Consider the following 22,430-nt stretch of genomic DNA (forward strand, 5'->3'; position numbering starts at 1 on the left):
GCAGATGGTGATGATTGCAGTCAGGTCAACATAGATGTCATGTTTTGAAGGGCCTGAAATCAACATTGATGATTAACAAAGAGCATTATAAATGAATATGAAAATAAACTAATGGCGATATGTTTTAACCTGAGAGATTTGTGTTGATAATATTTGTAACTCAATAATTATTGTGTCTAATGCTAATCAGTGCACCCCCGGGATGCATCCCGCCCCTCCCAAATCCCCAGCACTCCTGGAATGGGGACGCACTAGGGACAGAAGTCAAAACTGCATCCCTCAAACCCTCGGGGGATGCCCAGCTGTCCCCATCACGGCACATAATAAAGTGCAATTTAATCAAAACAAAAGATTTTTTATTTGCTTAATGAGTTGTATTCTAACCCTAGGGGTATGTGGGGCCCATTTCTCGAGTTATATTGCTTCAAAACACTATCAAACTCTGTTTGTATTTATAAAAAATTATTTCGAGGTGATTGCAACAGCAGCAAGAAGAAACATGAAGAGATGAGAAAATGTTGATTGTAAGAGTGAAAAGAGTGATTGCAAATCAAAAAGGAGTGACAAGGAGCAAGAAGAAGAGGACGAATAGGACCTGAGCATGATGACGACACCAATGAGGAGGATGAGCATGAGCAAACTGAATCCATAGTTAGTTGGCCACCTGGCCCACCATCTTTTGATTGCCCCTCCACACTTTTGACAAAGTGGGCTAGGGGTGCTTATGATTCTGAATCTCTTCTTAGATAGTTTGCAACAAGGATAACAGCCCCAGTACAATCGGGTGGTGGTACAAGGAAGTGGAAACAAACATTTGTGGTACAAAATGGTTTGGTAGAATCACCAAAGTGAATGCACACTTCCTCTTTCCGCTACAAAAAAGTGTGGGAGCATGTGAATTTTTGAAGACTAAATATCTACATTATAGAAAAGAATTCAACAAGCTTTGAGGTGTTCCAAATGACTTGGGAATTTAAATGCTTACTACCTTATCTGGTAGGAAACATATTTAGTGTATTTGGTGGTTGCATGAACAACAAATACAGGGGCAGCCATGTATTCCTACACCTAGATTGCAGCAGCAGCATTGGCGAGGGAAGCCTCTGGACCTCCTTTCACTTATGGTGCTATGGCTGAAGCACAACTGAGCAAGAGAAAATGGAAGGTGACAACTAAAAATAACCCCATAGCAGGTTTGTTTAATGCACACTTGAAAGAGGGATAGAGGAATCCATTGGCAGATTTATTTTTTCCTAAGTTGCAGGTTCGGATTCTGGTTCGGATGCAGGTTCGACATTGGGCTTCGAAATTCGATCAAAAAAAATTTGGGTTGGGTTCGGGTTGGTTTTGGGTTTGTCCGTGCAAGATATTTTTTTTTTTTTTTTTTTTTTTTAAATATATATACATATATATGTAAAAATATGCTGCAGCATACCTGTTCATACACCACTATGCTAATCTAAAGCAATTAAGCAAATTCAACCACCACATATATTAATGATTTGTTCGAACGGCATGACAAAATGTCAAAATATACCACCATAATACCATATGAATGTTTCAGTTCAAAACTTTAGTCTTTAAAACAACAATGTCAACATTAATAGTAATCAATAATCAGTCATAGACTCATATGTGATCAAATGACAAATATCAATGTATCATCAAAAATTGTCAAAGAATTCATCATCATTAGGCAGTTGCTGATTAGAAGCACAATTAGTGCCACTAGCATCAGCAATCTCAATTGTAGTCTCAGTCGTAGCCTCAAGATCAGCTCCATCAGTACTATGTATCTCAGGATCACCATCTTCAATCGCAAGTGCATCAAAGTGGACTTCCAACTCCACGGCCTCTCGTTCAACATCCCATTGTTTTGCCTCCCCCTTTTTGTATGTATTCTCTTTGTGAGTGTGAGCCTCAAGCTTGAATGCACAAACACCAAGTTATCTGCTTTCTTGGAGTTTAGTTGGTTGTGTTTTATCGAGTGGATGAAGGAGTATGTGCTCCAATTCCTCTCAGATGATGATGAACTAGTAACCTTTCAAGATTTGCAAATTTACCAACAATAAACTAGAAATTAAAATTTTGAATATTTACCAACAAGAAACTCGTAATTAGAATCTTAAGATTAAAAAACTAACCTATGATAAAATTTTGATGGCAATGGGCCGCATGAGCATCAGCATTGTTCTTGTCTTCAAGAGTGTCAAGAGTGATAACCACAATATCGTCTTCCTCCATCTTGCGACTGATGGCAAGTAATTGATCACGGATTTCTTGAATCCGATTCAGGTGTGCCTGGAGTGAGGTGCGCTCATCCATGACAATAGAAAACAAAGTGTTTTTCAGAAAGAAGGCTTTGCTCTTGTCAGAAGTCTCATGAAGACCTTTGAGATGTGTCCAGATTTCGACAGCTGTCTTGCCGGATGAAATCTGAGAAAGCTGATCATCGGCCACGGATAATTTGAGAAGCATTACTGCCTCTCGATTATTCGAATCCCATGTATCTTGATCAGGACCTAGAGAAGTCGGACGCTTCGTAATACCCAAAACAAGTTGATTAGTGTTCCGATATTCAAAAATTGCGATGATGCGCTGCTTCCAGGTTTCATAATTGCAACCATTGAATTTGGAGTTATGCTTTAGCAGAATATTTGTCAAAGATGCCATGGCACGATTTCCAATGAAAACTGTAAAAATCTGTGAAGGCACGTTCTTCGAGGCAAAAATACGGAAGACCCAAAAGAATCAGAGAATGACCCAGAAGAGAGCTTGAAAAACTAGAAAGAATATGCTATCACTTTTTGGATCCGCTAGCTCGAAAATCGAGGCACCCAGAAAAACAGACGACAGCCTAGTTGAGCTCTCAAAAAACCCATCAAGAATCTCCAATCAAAAAATTTATCTGACCCCAAAAATCAGGGTTTCGAGCCAAAAAACCAGTCGACGGACATGGAGGTCAAAACAACATAAAAAAATGGTGTTTGTAGGTCTAAAAATGCCCCCCGATTTGTTTCTAAACACAAGCATTTTGGTTATGACAACAGAGAGTGAAGATTTGTGGTAAAACAAACTCTGTTTGCTCCCTTGAAAATGCGGGCCGTGACCTAAGAAAAAAAAACATGAGCCGTCTTTAATTGAGCAGAGGTAAAAACGGACACCAAACACAAAAAAACTATTGTTATTGTAGGCCGCGGATCTCCCATTGTGGCTGCGATTTTTCAAAGAAAAAACTAGAGATGTGCAGGCCGCAGATTGAAAAATCGGACACCAAACAAACCCGCAATTTTCAAATAGAATTTTCGACCACGATTTGTAGAAAACGAGCCATGATTGGATGTCCGAACAAAAACCCTAGCCGGGTTGTTTGTGAAAGATCAAAAATAATTTCGAAAAATTTTAACAGATAATTTCAATAGAAATTATAAATTTTTCGAAAAAAATTGAAGTATTTGCTCTAATACCATATTACAAGGTAATTGGTAAATACTTGCTTGATATTAACAGAGATCGAAAGGTCAATTTATACAAAAGAATGAGACCATGTTTCCTTAAGAAACGATCGTAAAGAATAGAAACATTCTATTCTACAAAAAGCAAACTAAAGCTTAAGATATTTACAAGAGATAACCATTCACTAATAATAGATGACTTATCTATTATTGTAATACAATGATCAAGAGATCAATTTATACAAGAGGTTGAACGATGTTTCTTTAAAAAACAATTGTAAAGAATAGAAACATTCTATTCTAGAAACAAAAAACTAAATATTAGACACATTCTAATATTTACAATAGATAACCATTAAATACTAAACAAAGATAATAGAAACTATCTATTATCGTAATATGCCCAAGGCACCAACTCTAGATCCAAAATGACTCTCCCTTATCTAGTTCAAGTAACACTGATTATGATGTGGCTTTGTGCTTATTAGCTAGAAAGATAGAAAATTGGATGTCACTTTGTTAACTTAGGTAGCTCCAACTAATGTGCTACATTTTGTCCTTTGTTAACCCTTATGAAGCCCATACAAATTGGGTTCCCCATTCTGTAATGTCCCCTGTTTGGGACATTAGAAAATTTAAAGGACATATTCATATGATAATAAAAATTGACCATGAAAGTGCAGACTCAAATTATAAAAGGTCAATTTAATATTCAAAGGGGGCAAAAAAATGACAAGGAGAGATAAGACGAAAAGCCAAGAGGGGAGTCAAAGAGTCATAACTGTGAGGATAAAAGGAGAAGAGACTCATTCATTTGGCATGTTTGATTTATGATTCAGATTTCAGTTTCTCTCTTGCGAGAGTTATTGGGAAAGCTTCAACTTTCAGCCAATGTGAGGACGCAGACTCTCGCACTAGCAAACAGTGGATGCAAACCCATTGTCCGTGGAGATGTCACTTCAAGTGTCTCGCATGTGCTTACAAGTTTTTCTCTTAGTGTTCCAATCTGACTGTAAAACTATGTTTAAGATTGGATTCTGAATGTAGGTTATTGTATTGCTGTTGTCTAATGCAATAACATGTTTTTGAGGAATTTTATGAGAGTTTACTGGTTATAGATTGTTGGTTTGTAACACAATTTCATATGCTTGAATCTTGAGTATTGTTTTGAGAAAGAACGATTTAATATCTATTGGAGAATCTACTGGTTTCTATTGTTGTTTCGTAATACGTCTGCCTATGTTTAAGTTCTGTTTTGAGGAAAAATCGGGTCAATATCCGTTTGGGATATTTCACATTCGAATATGATGTCTAATGTTTCAAGGAAGACTTGCATGGTCTTTGTTAGTGTCGAATATGATCATCAACTATTCTAACCTTATTATTTGTCCATATGTTTGAAGTGATGGACGATGGTGGTTTATTTGGTAATTAAAAGGGTTAACCATGATCACTATTAGGAGCCATCTCTCTATTTTACACTTAAATTTGTAAATGCTTGAAAACTAGGTGATAAGGGAGTCTTTGATTGCACTTCCAAAAGTAATAATTGAGCCACATCTCTATCCACATCCAATTTCGGCATCTTTTGAATTTGGTGTAAGCTTACCATTTATGGACCCTTTATATGTGATCCTCTTGCCTCAAAAGTTTTACACATGAGTGGAAATGCATGAATAGCTCCTAGAAATTCAACTTTAGTGTGATAAAGTAGTGATTCGTTGGACACACAAAACAATGTCAGCTATAGCCATGGGTATGGCAAACACACGACAATCTAGCATGTGTTCTACCATGGTGAGTTTAATACTACTGCATTTCCCTAAACCGTTGAGTATTCCACCATTTGCAATCCTAACCTAGAATTCTAGGGTCGTGTAAATAAAACAATTAATTCTTTTGCTAATTTATTGTTGATGAAGTTATGCATACTCCCTGAGTCTATCAAAATTGTTATTTTCTACTGTTTTGAAAACCCCTTGCCTTGAGAGCTTGTGGGTTGCTACTACTTGATAGTGCATGGCATGAGATAATTGGGCATCTTCAAAATCTTCTACCACCACAACAAAATCTTCTTCATTCATCTCTTCCTCATATATACCGCAACTTAGAATTATACTTCTTCGTACATTTGTGTCCTTTATGACGATCTCCAATACAATTGTAACAAACCCCTTTTGCCTTTTGTCCTCAATTTATTGAGATGTTTATCTCATAGGTTGAGGAAATGTTGATGTAAAGGTCCTCCCACCTCACTTACTAGGCAATTCCTCTCATCTATTGGCAAAAAAAAAAAAATTGCCTAAATGCCATACTCATTGCTCGGATATAGAACTTGGTGTACCCATAATTGACATGAACATTTAAACCTCCTAGGAATAATTCCTTCTAAATATTCATCTAAATCGTTCTCTAATCTTAAAGTCAAAGTTTATAATTATAATCATTGACCATACATGTTCTATATCCAAAGCATGAGATACGGATATACAAAGCATGGATTTAGAGCTTGCTATGAGATGCGTATACAAATTTTTCTTAAAACTACAAATCTATGAAAAATAAAACTGTTTTTTTGAGAAAAATCAAGCGAAATCCTTTTACATAAGAAAACTTTGCATACATATCTCATAGCAAGTTCTCTATCCGAGCAATTCTTTTTACACAAGAAAAATTTGTATACACCATGTGACATCAAACCTAGGATGTAGCCAAAGAACAAAGAATTTTTTTAAACAATTTCACATAGCATGCCCTTCTAGTAGCGCCTCAAAGTGCTAAGTTTGTGTCAAGTACTCCTTCAAAGCCCAAACTGAAGAGCCTTAACAACATCCAATTATCAAATCTTCGAGATTAAACAAAGCATATGTATCTCATATAAGCAACATGGATTTAGAACTTGCTATGAGATACATATACAAATTTTTCTTATGTAAAAGAATTGCTCAACTTGCTATGAAATACGTTTACAAATTTTTCTTATGTAAAAGGATTTCACTTGATTTTTCTCAAAAAACGTAGTTTTATTTTTCATGAATTTGTCATTTTTTAATCTACCATTTTTTTTCCTTAAAATCGAAGTTCTTGAAAATTTTCCCACAAAATTGTGCCTTCCAATCTTCAACAAAATGTTTCGACAATTTTTTATAACATTGTGGTTTTGGGTTGCAACTAGGGTTTCTATGGAAAACAATGTTCTTGCAAATGTAGTGGAGTTTACTTTTTGATGTTTTTTCACAAAATCATGTGTGATCTCAGCATTACATCAAGGGTTTATTAGAATGTTATAATGTTTCTTTAATGGTCATCTTAGTTTGTCTTTAGTTTATTAGGTAGTTTCTATTTCCGTCTTTAGTTCACAATTATTTCTTTTAGAAACATTGTCTTTGTAGATCTATATAATAAGTTTTCATCCCCTTTGTTTAATACAACTACAACAACATCAGTTTACCATAACATGGTATCAAAGCAATATGGTGATGTCCATGGGATTTCATAAAATTTGGCAAATTTTTTGAGTAAATTTGAGTCTCTTTTGATCTAGAATTTTTTTCTAGAAAATTGTTTTTCGAATTTTAGAATTAAAAATAGCTAGAGGTATTTTATATAACTTTTGTGGTTCATCTTCGTGGATTTTTGCTGGACATCGCAAGCCTAGTCAAGGGTTTTGATCCCGCGATTTCTTGGTTGCAACAAAAGTCTCTAATTTTTTAGGGTTGTATGTACTTGCATGTTGTTCCCATGTACTTGCATGTTTTTCCCATGTACTTGCATGTTTGTTGCATGCAAATGCATGTGCTTGCATGTGCTTGTTTACCATGCGCATGTTTTGTTGCCCTTATAATTTTCTAATCGTTTTTCATAAATTTTTCCCTTAAAAATTATTTGATAGGTTTTCATAATTTTTTCCCTCGAAAAAATTCTAATTCTATAATTCACAAAGTTGCATGGGATTCCTTTGTGGGTTTATAATTTTTTCCTCAAAAATGATTTCATGGGTTTTATCGTATTTCCTAAAAACTAAGCTTTCTATTGTCTAGTTTTGATTCATTTTTCACCTCAAAAATCATGTTGGGTTTTTATTTGGTGTTTCACCTAAAAAATAATGTTTAGTTTTTCTGATTTTTCTATCATTGTGCCTTTTTGCGATTTGTTTGGATCATGCTCGTCTGCAAAGTTTGGAGGGTTTGACGATTTTTCAGCAAAATTGTGCTAGTTGTTCCCAATGTTTGTCTTTGTCTCTAGGGAAGAACAGCTCTATTATCCAACATCAAGGTGGATATTTTATGATGATTTATGGTCAGATGTTTTGCTAATTCTAGGAGAGTTAGTGGTAGACTTATCTCAATGGAAAAGTCACTGGCAAGCTCTTGTCTCGTTTGCAGAGCATTCATGAAGGGGGCACCCTTCTCTGATCTTTTATGGAGGAATTTTGGTTTCTTGGTCATTTTCATTTTGCAGATCTAGGGAGGGTCTCAGCAGCAGCAAAATGTTTAGAAGAATTTGTGACCAAAAGACAATAGTTAGGCAATGACCATTAAGGGAGGGTATTAGAATATTATAATGTTTCTTTAATGGTCATTTTAGTTAGTCTTTAGTTTACTAGGTAGTTTTTATTTCCGTCTTTAGTTCACAATTGTTTCTTTTAGAAACACTATCTTTGTAAATCTATATCTCCTTTGTATAATACACCTACAACAACATCAATTTACCATAACAAGGTTTGATGATTTCTTTACAAAATCATGGTGTTGTTTTGCAGCAACTTTTTTTGATGATTGGTAAAATCATGGTCTCAAAGTTTTTTAGCCAATTTTCTTTCAACAAAAAGTTGAAGTTTTTTAAAGTAAAAGGAGGGATGAAATTATTACCGAACACCTTGTTGGAATGATCATGGTAAACTTAGTCATATCTAGAATAACTGAAGCACCAAGGAGGGTCTCAACAATAGGCTCATGGTGTAGAGCATTATGAAGAGAAGCGCACGGTCTTCTATATATTCATGGCCAAATGACCTACAAATTATGTCAAGTCTTTTGTGGAGTAGTTAATAGACGAGCTATTAAGGGAGGGTGTTAAAGTAATTATGTAATGTTTCTATTATGGTCATTCAGTTAAGATCTTTCGTTTCATAGTTAGTTCCAATTTAGAAGTTTATTTTCAGTCTTTCATTCCTATTTAGAAACTCTACGTGTAACTTTTATTTAAGGAGCTTTCATTTCCTTTGTAAATATTTAAATTATTACGATAATATATAATCGTCTATTATTAGTTAATGGTAATCTATTGTAAATATTTAGTTAGCTTTAGTTAGCTGTAGCTTTTTTAAATTTCTCAACTAGAATAGAATGTTTCTATTCTTTACGATTGTTTCCTAAGAAAACATCGTTCCATTATTTTGTATATAATAAACTTTCGGTCTCCGTTAATAACAAGCAAGTATTTTACCAATTACTTCGTAATATGGTATCAAAGCCAATATTTCAGCTTTTTTTTGTAAAATTTATGATTTCTCTCAAAATTATTTGATCAAATTTTTCAAATTTATTTTTGAGATTTTCTCAAATAACCTGTCTAGGGTTTCTGTTTTTATGAGAAATTCATAGCTAATCGCAGTGAAAAAATCATTTTTCTATACAACCAACAAGGGTTTTTTCGAAGAGCAATCTGCACTAAAAATCGCGACTTCTACAAAATGTGTCTGCTACTGCTTACGTTTTTAGCTGGCTGCGAGGTTCAGTTTCGCTACAAATCGCAAATTTTTGTTGATCACGACTCCTCTGCTCATGACCAGACATCACCATTAATAGCGTCTTTGTTTGAATAACGTTTTTCTTAAGCAAAAACGTGTCTTTTTTTGTAGACAGTATTTTGCATTCATCTCTCCAAACGCACACCTACTACACCATTCTTTGGTGTCTGTTCAGCCCTCTTTAGCCACGTTCGTCCATGCACATCCATCCCTGAAGAAAACCTGACATTTTTTATCAAAAAATGACTTTATTCCTACAACTTCAACAATTCATGGCCGTCGGCTAGGTTTTTGTTCGAAACCCTAATTTTTGGGCTCGAAAAATTATTTTGATTTCAGGTTGTTGATGGGTTTTTCGAGAGCTCAATTGGGTTGTCATCTATTTTTGTGGGTATCTCAATTTTCATGCCTCAGTTTTCAAGCCAGCAGATCCAAAAAACGACAACAATTTCCTTATGGGCTTTTTGAACTGTCTTCTAAGTCACTCTCTAACTTTTCTAGGTCTTCTATTTTTTGCCTTAAAGAACATGCATTCACAGATTTTCACGTCTTTTCATTGAAAAACGTGCCATGGCATCTCTTACAAACATTCTGCTCGAGTACAACTCCAAATTCAATGGTCGAAATTATGGCACTTGGAAGCAGCGGATCATCACAATTTTTGAATATCGGAACACCAATCAACTTGTTTTGGGTGTTACGAAACATCCGACTGCTCCTAGTCCTGATCAAGATACATGGGATCTGAATTATCGGGAGATAGTGATGCTTCTCAAGTTATCTGTGGCTGATGATCAGCTCTCTCAGATTCCATCCGGCAAGACAACTGTCGAAATCTGGACACATCTCAAAGGTTGTCGTGAGACTTCTGACAAAAGTTGAGCTTTCTTATTGAAGAACACTCTATTTTTTATTATCATGGATGAGTGCACCTTGCTCCAAGCACATCTGAATAGGATTTAGAAAATTCGTTATCATTTTCTTGCCATCAATCGCAAGATGGAGGAAGAGGATATTGTGGTTATCACTCTTCAAAGTTTACCAAAGTCCTATGACAATTTTATCAAGACTCTCAACATCATGTCTTCTGGTGTTGATTTGACGTTCATTGATCTCTACTTACTTTTGCTTGAGCAAGATCAATGGAAACGACAATTCGGTAGCAGCTCCACCTCCACCTCCACAGAGCAAGCCTTTGCTGTTAAATCCTTTCAGAAGGATAAAGGCAAGTTTCAGCAAAAGTCTTTTGCTCCAGCATCAAATGGTTCCCGAAAGAAGAACATTCAATACAACTACTACCACAAGTTTGGACACATGAAGGTTGAATGTCGGAAATGCTCAGCTGCGCAATCTAAGCAATCAAGTTCGCAGCTCAAAGCGAACAGTGTGGAGCACATTGACCAGACGGAGTTTGCTTTTTACGTTCATGGCTAAAAGACCTACAGATCATGTAAGTCGTCTGCCTGGTAAATTGATTCAAGAGCCTCTCATCATTTCACTACCATGAAGATTGATTTACTGACTACCAACCTTATTCAGACTCTATTATTTTTGGTGGCAGAGAAGAGTACATAGTTATCGGCAAAGACATTCAAATTTAGTCTGCTGGGCGGAATCTCATATTCCTCGATACGTGCTACGTTCAAAGGTAAAACTCTGGAAGAGTCCTGGTCAAGCCACAAGCCCAAAACCAGTCATTTGAAGGTTTTTGGTTCCCTTGCTTTTGTTTGGATCCCCGATGCGTCACGCACCAAGTTGGATGTCAAGAGTTAAAAACTCATGCTTGTTGGATACAATAATCTTTACAAAGCCTACCACTGGATCGATGTTGAGACATCTCGTCTCATCTCCAGTCGTGATGCAGTCTTTGATGAGCAGCGAGGACCATTCATGCCTGTTTCTCTTGTTCCTGGTTCAACAAACCAGCCTATGAAAGCTCATGATTTGGGAGTTCGGCTTCCATTAGGTTCACCTAATGGGAGGGCTACAGCTCCAATTATACTAGTGATCCCTATACAAACACCTTCATCTTCTCCTATAGGATCACCTCGCTTTGTAGATGCTTCACCTAAGTTTGATCCAAATTCTTCTGATGAGGAACCTAATCATCACGCATCTCATGATACTAATGTTGGTCATTCTCCTATCCAGCCTAAGTGGTGGGCTAAGACACTTGTTGATCTTCATGATGATGAGCATTGATTATGAGGAGACCTTTGCTCCTACTGCAAAGATGAGCACCATTAGATTAGTCCTAGCCATGGCAGCAAAATTTGGCCGAAAGGTCAATCAAATGGACGTAAAGAGTGCTTTCCTATATGGTGATCTCCATGAAGAGGTCTACATGACGCAACCTCCTAGTTTCAAGGTTGCTAGTAAAGACCATCAGGTTCTTAGATTGGTAAAAGCTCTCTATGGCTTGAAGCGGGCCCCTCGGGGATGGTACATAAAAATTGATAAGTACCTTAGTGATCAAGGCTTCAAGAGGAGTTCTTCAGACTCAAATATGTACATCAAGACTACTAACAATGACATCATCCTTCTAGTTATTTATGTGGATGATTTGATCATCACTGGCAGTTCGGCATCATTGATTCAGGGAATCAAATAGAATTTATGCAAGTCTTTTGATATGACTGATCCTGGGCTCATGCATTATTCCCTAGGTGTTGAGGTTTGGCAACAGTCTTCTGGTATATTCATCTCTTAGTCTAAATATGTCAGGGCCCTGTTAGACAAGTTCCATATGCAGAATTGCAAGCAGCATTACACCTATGGAGAAAGGTCTCAAGTTATGTGAGAAAGGTCTTAAGGCTGATCATTGGATGGCAGCAAAGCATGTGCTTCATTATGTGAAGGGCACTTTAGATTATGGACTTCTGTACTTCGAAATTCTAATCCTAAACTCAGTGGGTTCACAGATTCACATTGGGCACACTCTGTTGATGATAAAAAGTCAACTTTTGGATATGTATTCAGTTTGGGATCCAGTGCAGTCACGTGGACCAGCAAAAAGCAGTAGTCAGTTTCTCTCTCCTCTACAGAGGCTGAATACAAAGGGACTGTTAAGGTAGGATATGAAGCTATATGGCTTCGTCGGATGTTTGGGGATATGCAGATGTCACCAGCAAGACCAACTACTCTGTTTGTTGATAACAAAGGCGTTATCAAGTTAGCACGAAATCCAATCTTCCATGAACAAACCAAGCATGTGGATGTTCACTGTCACTACATATGACAGCTGGTTGAAGACAGGATAATAGATTTGCAGTATGTTCCTACCACAGAACAGACTGCAGACACACTCACCAAGCCTCTTGGTCTTGATAAGTTTGTCAAATTCAAAGGACAACTTGGTGTTTTAGATAGATTAACAATTAAGGGAGGTTATTACGATAATAGATAATCCTCTATTATTAGTTAATGGTAATCTATTGTAAATATTTAGTTAGTTAGTTGTAGCTTTTTTAGCTTTCTTAGCGAGAATAGCATGTTTCTATTCTTTACGATCGTTTCATAGGGAAACATTATTCCATTCTTTTGTATATAATTACCTTTCGATCTCTGTTAATAACAAGCAAGTATTTCACCAATTACTTCGTAATATAAATATCAATCAGTTATCATTTCACAAAATGTCTCCCAGCATATATTGCATTGGAAGTGACTAGTCAATCATGGAGGCATCTTTTGGACTATGAGGTTCTTGCTTTCTGTTGCCTCAAATACTTTGGAATAGGACATGTTGTTGCTGAATGCTCTAGCAAGAATCTTAACCCAAGCTTCAATGTGGTGAAAAGCTCTTCCTCACCAAATTCAACTCAAGTATCTTTTGTTGATTAAGAGTCCCATCAAGGGGATCCATCTCCTTTTCCTTCAAGTAAGTCTAAGCAGGTTCCTTCGATGAATGATGTTTTACCCTCTCCAAAACATGCAGCAAAGACCCATTCAAATCCCTCTCCATCTACTGAGAGATTAAATTTAATAGATCCGTTGGTGGGCGAAGTTTGTACTTCATTCACTTTGTTCAAAGAAAAGACTGCAAGCAAGCATCCAATGGCTCCCATAAAGCATAGAATTCCCTTGAATAAGAAAGTATATCTTGTGGGGTACAAAATCTTTGTCAATGGACAAGCAGGTTTTGGAATTTACAAAGGGGGTGGATTGAACTCTGCTTTCCAATCATAAAGTTGTCAAATCAAAGAAAATTACTTCTTATAAGCTTAGAAATAGAAAGGTCTGTTGTGTCAGTTCTCCTACAGCCTATCATCTAATCTCTCAAGGTTAAGGGCCCCAATAAATCCTCACTAATTAATCTAAAAAATAAATTTAGCAATTCTATCAAGCTTTGGCCAACTGTTGACACCACAAAGTCTGATTCAAATGGTTACAATATATTGCCAGAACAATAGGTAATCCAATAGTTGTTTAAGCAGCAGCAATAGCTATAGCAAAGATCAAAAAGGCATCCCCCTTTACTTACCTACTATCAAAAAAGTCTTGGCTTGCTAAGTTCTTGCTAGTTTTGAGCCAAAATACCGTGAGTGATTGAAATGTCCCCTTTTTGGGGTAGGTCAAGATTGAAACTTATTTTAGTCAATTGTAATGTATATAACTCTTAAGAATATGTCCATAATAATAATTTCAATTGCCCAATCATATTATTATTTGGTTTATGCATGGATGGTATAGGTGTTATCCAAGTTTCCTAGACACCAGCTATGGACTCCCTCAAAGTTTAGAGGTCTAAGTCTGCATCTTGAAGACTTGCAGATCGCTGACCACTGCCCTCTATTGGGATGTGATCCATTAGCTTGGATTTATACAAGCCCTCCTTGGTAACACCATACTCCTAAAGTTATCTTTTACTCTTATGTCCAACCTTATTTATATTCTAGCTCATGACGTGTAATGTCCCCATTTTTGTCAGTGTCAGAATTTCATCGATTAGCCTATTAATGTGATCCTCATAGCCTAATTATTGTGGATAGAGGGTCTTCTGAGGTAGTGGCTTGACTCGGGAGAGTCTTATCTTCTCCACAATTTAGTAAGCTACAGGTTGGTCTTCGTTCGGCTTAGAGTGGACTTCATTTGGACTTAGTTTTTTGTACTCACTATTTTTGGTAAGTTGGTGTTGCTCTGGACCCTTTCTATTCTTAGAAAATGCATTTGGTCACATGAAGAAATAATAGGTGTGACTCCTATTTCAGACGGCATATTTCAATGATTGAGTATTTTGGGGGTTATTATATTTTGAGTGGCCAAAAATTAAATAATTAAATGGCTTATTATAAAGTTATAATTTAATTTTATAATTTCACTCAAGTGGAAGGTTGAGTTATCAGTAGAAAGTGTCATTTATTAATTAGTTAAGCCAAGTCAAGTGAGAGTATCTAATGGAAGCTTCTAATTAATGTTGTGTGGTGAAGCTTCCCGAGTGAAGTTATATTTTGGCTACGAAAGGGAATCTTGAGGTTATAAATACAAGCTCATTTGTTGAAAAAAGCATGCTTGATTATTTATTTACTTTTGTTGCCTTTGTGGCTTTTTCTGAGTTTTGATTTTTGTGCCCTTGCTGAAGTATAAGGGTCTGAATTCTGAGTTATTCCATTGGATCTACAGCTGAAGTATTGTAGATTCGAATCTGAGATTTTAGTCTAAGATTGCTTTTGCAATTAGTTGCTGAGGTAAAACTATGCTAGTTTCTCCTACTGTTCTAACTGTGTCTAAGGAGAATTGAAATTGAGAGGTGGTTGATCGAGTCACTGCTGGGGTATAAGGATTCTATCATATTCTGGTTGATGAGGATTTTCATTTTGTGATTGCCTTTGTTTGTCAAGACCCACAACTTTTATTGTAAGACCACTGTGCATGTTTTGGGCTGCCAATACCTATCTGTAACAGCATTGGAGGATTATTTGGAGCTGCAAATCATTCCTTAAGGGTTTCGTTGCATGTTAATATCCCTGTGTGCAAAGTAAAGGAGCAGCAATTCATCTATTTGAGTCTGCTTTTTACAATTATGGCTGGCATCAAGCATTTGAGGCCTGTGTTTGATCTGCGAGAGGCCTGAGATCTGATATGAGCCATTTTAAGAGACTGGTGTAGACATTTCAGGGCCTGCAGTTGGATATCTAAGGCCTGTGGATGGTGCAGATGCCATGGGAGTTGCTTTGGAAACCCTGCGTTTGTGATTTATTCTGTGGAAAAGTCTGCAAGTAAGAGTGGCCTGAGTTTGGCAATTCATCATGTGAAGAAGGTCCAGCATTGTGTACAGACTTGCCTGTGCATTTGGGGACAAGACCACATCATTTCCATCAGGCTCTTATGCCAAAAATACTAATTTGTAATTGCAATATTCAGTAATGTTGACTGTGACAAGCTTATTGAAATAATGGAAGATTGAATATAAATTACTTTCATCTATGGGTTGTTTCTTGGTGCTATTTTGTATTTAATTCCATATATATATTTGTTCGAAATCTAATATACTGAAAATCTAGAATTTGCAAGACGAGAAACTACACTTGAGCTATCAAAGTATGACTGCCAAGTGTTTGACAAAATGCCTAAAATCTGATTTGTGATAAGAGTTGGAGAAATTGGAGTTGTTCTAGTTATAGCCAGGTGAGGGTTATTACATGACGGAAGCAGTGGGTGTTAAACAAGTTGCCTAGTCCAAGTATGAATAACAAAGGCCTGTGGAATGCTGACCCCTACTTTATCTTGGGACAAAGATCCATTGCTTGAAATTTGCATAAGCCCCCCTCCTTGGCAACACTTCAGTCTTCCCTTCTTAGCCAAATAGTACTAGGATTGAAATATGGATATATATTTCTGATTTTGCTATTATAGTTGATATTATAATCTCATTATTGTAAATGATATTAATACTACAATAGTTATACTTATAGATATATGATCAATATTCATATATATAAATATGTATATCATATAGATATTATATATCTTAGAATTGAATATAAGAATATTTATTTCTTCCTTTTGAAGAAATCTCATTGTATTTATATTCTCCTTTATAATCATAATCTATTCAAAATACCACACCCATTCATAATTATAATCCACATGACAACATTGCAATCCTTTCAAAAATGTTACAACCCTTCATAACCATAATCCTTTCAAAAAGTCACAATAGATTATAATTACAACATTTTTATGAGTCACAACCAATCATAATTATGACCCTTTTGAAGAGTCACGTCCTTTCAATATTATTGATACCTTTTGAGAAAGTCACTTCTTTATTTTCTTCACATTACTTTCCTATTCCGTTATTCTTTTTTTTTATCCTATAAAAGAACTCCCCTCTCTTTATATATCTTATTTTGAAGGAGTCGTGTCTCTTTATTACATATCTCTTGACTTTTAATCTAAGTTGTTGGATTCATCCTAGAAAGGCCGGATCTAGATTCGTGCTTGGATCTGTCAGAATCCGTAGGTCACAAATCCTAATGGATCCACAGGTCAAGGATCCTGCCTGGATCCTCAAGAATCCAAGCCACAACCTGAGGATCTACAGGCAGAATCAAGGATCCTACCCGGATCCTTAAGGGTCCAAACCACAAGCCGAGGATACTCAAGGATCATAATTTCATTTTATAATTCAGTAATTCAATGTGAATGTGTTTATTTTCTTTATAATCGTGAAAATAAATCAATTATCAAGTATACTAGATTCAAAGATGCATACTAGAATCATAGATTCATACTATGAAATGATTTAGTTTTAAATTTATATATATTTCTCTCATTTTTCAGTACACACACACACACGAATCCTCCACGAATCATAATTGGGTAAAAAAATCCCAATCCACGAATCCAATTCACATGCCCGAATCAGATTCATTTCACGGATCGACAACTAAGATTTTAATTAGATTTAGTTAACTTATATTGTTTTATATTATATTACTGTGATATCCCCATTAAAATAAAATTTAATAATAAATAATTGTTAAAATATAAGAATATAAGTAATATATAATATTTATAAATAACCAATAATATTTTAGTAGAGATATATTTTAAGTAAAGATAGATAAATGAATAATTAATTAAATAGATAATACTATATATATGATAATTTAAACTATAAATGAATGAATGATATAACTAAATAATATTATTATTTAATAGATGTAGTTGTAATATTCAATCTACCAAATAAATTTAACATTTTTATATTAACTAAATATTATAATCTAATAGTGTTCAAAATCTTAAGATAATAATTAAATCAAATTATTTCTTAATACTAGAAATATATTATTTTAAAGGCAAGAGCCTACAACACAATGGTAACTTGTGAGCCTCTCATGTGGGAGGTCTCGAGTTCAAATTCACTTAACACATTAAGAAATTTAATTAATTACAATAAATAACAATAATTAATCTAGGCTTCGACCATTTACCGATCAAATATATATATATATATATATAAAATCTAAAATGGATATGTCGTTTCATCATGAAAAGATGAAACCCTCCAATTAATTAAATATAATAGGAAGGTCCAAAGGAGTCATTCCGAAATCATGGGAAAGAAATTCAGTCATTGATTTTCATCAATCTCTGTGATAACCAGCATTTATCAGTCCCAAACTTAAGCTCTAATTGAGAACATCACAATGATTTATTTACTAATGTACTTTCTACAATATTATCTCTTCTAGTCAGTTTTATTTATTTATTCATCCATTGTAATTTTATTATTTTATTTTATTTTATTTATTTTTAGACCTTAGTTTATTTATAATAGATTGTGTTATTATTTATTTTTATGTATTATAATAATATTTTCTTACTATTTCTTTTTTTTTTATTAATTCTAATTGTAATACATGATTTTATTATCATTATTTTTTTTAATAATATTTTTTTAATTATTATTAACGTTCTATCTTAAATGGGGACATGAAAGTGATAATATAAGTCTACGTCACATTGATCCCAATTTGGATCAAATGCACATGAGTGTACGATATGTTTAGATGTTATATAACTGTATGTATTTGTGTGTATATAGTATATATGATAGTTCATAGTTACGTTATCTGTTTGTAGATGATGCTTCAACAAATCTAAATGGTATTTGTTTAGCACACTGGTTCTGTTTACTGAAAGATAAGAAATTTGATGTCAAAGCAACTTTTATGATAAGTCATGTCAATTATACAGTCAAAACAAGTGCTGGTATTCTTTGAAATGAAGCTTTTTGGGTGCCATGGATCACAGTTTATGGTTCTAACGCAGTCATATGTCCCCTGAAGTTTTAATGTAAAATATTGATTTATAAATATGTCTTTCCCCTAAAAGGTGAAGTATATGTGAAATTGGCTATAAAGGTAAAGTACAAGTAAGTCTATCCCATCTACTTCAATAGTGACAAGATTATGCAAACCTTGTAACACAGTCTTCTGATTGGGCTAGACATTAAGGTCAGGATACACAAATTTAATGAGATTGAAAAATATGAATTCAGGAGTGAAACTGCTCATTAAAGAACCTGTGCAAAATGTGATTGTGGATTATCAGATAACTCTGTCGCAAAATAATGTGGTGATGCTGATAAAAGACCTTAATTGTGCACTTACAAAAACTAACTAATAATCCTTCCAAACAATACCTGTAATAGATACATTCAAAAATATCACCCATAAACTGTATAAATCAAGAAGACATCCAACCAATTAAAGTAAATACCATAGGCAGATAACTACCTCAACTGAGCTTATTTTTGGAGGGGAATCTATAGGGCGATCATCTTCATCTGTCTCGATGTCTCCCAGCTTCAAAAGATTGAAGACTGACTCTCCCGTGACCTGAAATGAATCATAAATAATCAATATCTCCTTATCTCATGGAGAAAAATAAGTCTTTCTTACTCTGATGTCTAGATACCTTTCCAAAAATGGTGTGTTTTCGGTCAAGCCAATCACATCGATCCAGAGTAATAAAAAACTGGCTGTTGTTTGTATTGGGAGATCCAGCATTGGCACATGCAATAAGGCCCCTATGCTTAAATCGTAGACGAGAGTGAAACTCATCAGCAAAAGGAGCTCCATAGATAGTTTCACCACCTGCAAAGAAGCAATAAACATCATAACATTCTAGGTGGGTACAAACAAAAACTGAAAAATGTAGAGCCCCTAATGTATTATTTGCTCATGATTTCAATTCTCAGACAAAATTCTATAATGAAGAGTAGTATTATAGTTGTATCTATTAGAATAAATATTATATTATTTACCTCATTATGGTCATTTAAGTCACTTAAATGTATCTGGTCACTTTATGTATTTTCAGATTTATCTGGTCATTTTAATGTAATTAGTCAGTCAAATAGTTTAGTATATTTCTTTTTCAGTTCTCAATTAACAATATTTTCAACAAACATCATCTTTGCATTTCCTATTTTAAGATGCCTTCATATCCTTTGCAATAACTCATTGAATATCAATCAATCATGGTATCGGAGCGGGTTGAGTTTTTTAATGAATTTTCTCTAAAAAAAGTCACTGGCATCCAGTCGGAATTTTTTTCCAGAAGTTATTTGAATCTTTTTTTTTATAAAAAAAGCCTGGACTTCTTTTTCCTGTTGCAGAAACAAAGAGTTATCTGCTAGAAGTTTTTTCGTTTTTTTCCCACAAAAAGTCATGGATGGAGAGTTTTCTGATTTTTTTCCACATAAAATCATAGAGGAGTGTTTTGGGTCATACCTCGACTTTCAAAGCAAACCTTGTTCCTGTTAAAATATTAGAGTTTGCTTGTATTTGTGAGCATTTGCTACTTTTGACATTTTTTAACAAAATCATTGTTTTTCACAGTTATTAAGTTTTTTGAAGCTGGTCTCACTTGTAAAGTTAATGAATCTTAGTTGGTGGATACTTATTAACCAGTTTCAGTATGATTTATATGGTATGGCAGACTGGTGTCTTTCTTATATATCCTAGACTCCTTTACTTTTTCTATGTATGTTCTCATTGTAGTAGAATCCAATTCTGGTCTCAGATCTGTATGCCACTTTATTGATATAATCTGCAGACACAGATTGGAAAAAATATATATACATGTTGAAACATAACCGAATAGGGGCATGACCCTACGTGGTCATGCCTCAACATGTACATACACTGGCACCGATTCACAATCAGTTAGTTAACCGATAACAACTTTAGTATATGCTACGTGTAAGGTAAGACCCGATAACTATGAAATACGAATACTAAAGTGCAATGGATATCACCCAATAATATAATCGGAGTGAAGGAGAAGCGCTTCAATAATGATTTTGATATCATCAGGTTATAGCCTTTCATTACAATCAAAATATGATTATCAGCAGAGAATCGCTTGTTAGATATAATCCATATTAATATATCCGAATGTATAAGGTTATGCATTTAATAAAGAAAACACTGCACTATTGTATAACAGCAATTTTATATATATAGATATAGATATAGATATAGATATAGATATAGATATATATATATATATATATGACTATTAATTACTAACTAAAGGTAGATGTTTCAATATACTTAATTGCTAACCTTCTTAACACTCCCTCTTTAGCAATGAGGGATTGAAACTTCTTCATACAATTAAGTATGACTCAAATTATATCTGATAAGATATGGTATCTGGCAAAATCCGGTCTAAAGAACCATAACAGCTGATTTTCATGGTGTCCCCATGATGGATATCAATGTGTCCGACAGAGTCCGGCCTAATAACAATGACACTAATAATATTCATGATGTCCGGCAAGATCCAGCCTAATAACAATGATGGATTTCAATGTGTCCAGCAGAATCTGGCCTAATAACAATGACACCAATAACCTTCAATACTTTTGGTATTAGAAGGTTGGTCATCTACCGATAAGATCGTCACCTTACAATAGAGACCTTTAAAATGCATATGAAAGATTATCACCTTTCATTTAACAAGTTTGCAAACCATATAATTTAATATAATATTCATGAATAAATTTACAAAAAATGTAATTACAAATTTGTCATACCAAGTTTAGTTCTAAAATACTCTATTTTCACTCTTGCAAGAGGTTTAGTGAAAATATCATCATTTTGATCATTTGTGTTAACATAGATCAGCTTGATCACATTCGTATCAACCATGTCTTTGATATAGTGGTAAGGAGTCTCAATGTGCTTTGACCAATTGTGGAACATTGGATTTGCAGAAAGTCTGATGCAACTCTAATTGTCACAATGGATCACAGTAGACTCTAATTTCTTTCCAAATAACCCAAATAACAGCTTCCTTAACCAAACCGCTTCACGTGCTCCCATGGAGGCTGCCATATATTCTACTTCAATGAAACACAAGGCAACTGTAGATTGTTTTCTACTGAACCATGATATTATTGTTGATCCGAGACTGAAGCAACATTTGGAGGAACTTTTACGATTTAAAGAACAACCAGCCCAATCAAAATCAGTATAGCCTTCAAGTTTGATTTCAACATTTTTGTATTTTAGTCCAAGACCAATAGTGCCACGTAGATACCTCAAAACATGTTTTGCAGCCATTAGGTGTATTTTCTTAGGTTCACACATAAAGTGACTTAGTACATTTGTGGAATAACAGATATCAGGCCTAGTGTTTACAAAAACCATGAGAGATCCATAATTTGCCTATAAAGGGTAGGATCAATAGATTTTGAATGTGTTGCTTCCTCTTTTAGCTTGTGTAGATTAGTTTCCATTGGTATTGCAAGTGGCTTGCTGTCCATCATCCCAAATCTAGTCAGAATATCCTGAGTATATTTTCCTTGATTTAAGAATATATAATCTTCCTTTTAACATACTTCTAGACCCAAAAAGTAATGTAATAACCCTAGGTCTTTCATGTCAAATTCAGCAGCAAGATTTTGTTTACATTTAGCAATAAGATGATCTTCACCTGTTATTACGAGATCATCAACATAAAGAACCAATATAATCATATCTCCATTAGAAACTTTAAAATAGATGTTAGGATCAGCTTAATTTTTAGAGTATCCTAATTTGGTGAGATAGTTGTCAATTCTTTCATACCAAGCTCGAGGTGCTTGTTTAAGGCCATATAAAGCTTTCTTTAGTTTGCAAACATAAAGGTTTTCATTTTTTTTCACAAAACCTTCAGGTTGTTCAATATAAAATTCTTCATTTATGACCCCATTTAAG

At 34.7% G+C, this 22,430-nt stretch overlaps 1 protein-coding gene across 1 annotated transcript in view; it reads right to left on the minus strand.

The window, feature by feature from the left end:
* The window catches only part of LOC149539979 (Cyclophilin-like peptidyl-prolyl cis-trans isomerase family protein), a 291,729-nt gene that overhangs the window by 253,418 nt on the left and 15,881 nt on the right, over positions 1-22,430 (minus strand). Inside the window, exons 3-4 of the mRNA XM_089801194.1 lie at positions 19,138-19,316; positions 18,957-19,058 (exon numbers count right to left, since the gene is read on the minus strand). Of these exons, the coding sequence (XP_089657320.1) occupies positions 18,957-19,058; positions 19,138-19,316 (281 nt within the window). The remainder of the gene's footprint in view (positions 1-18,956; positions 19,059-19,137; positions 19,317-22,430) is intronic.

The sequence above is a fragment of the Cupressus sempervirens genome, chromosome 9, assembly GCF_028749045.1.
Source record: "Cupressus sempervirens isolate cs-2001-9-10 chromosome 9, ASM2874904v1, whole genome shotgun sequence".
In the NCBI taxonomy this organism is placed as follows: domain Eukaryota; kingdom Viridiplantae; phylum Streptophyta; class Pinopsida; order Cupressales; family Cupressaceae; genus Cupressus; species Cupressus sempervirens.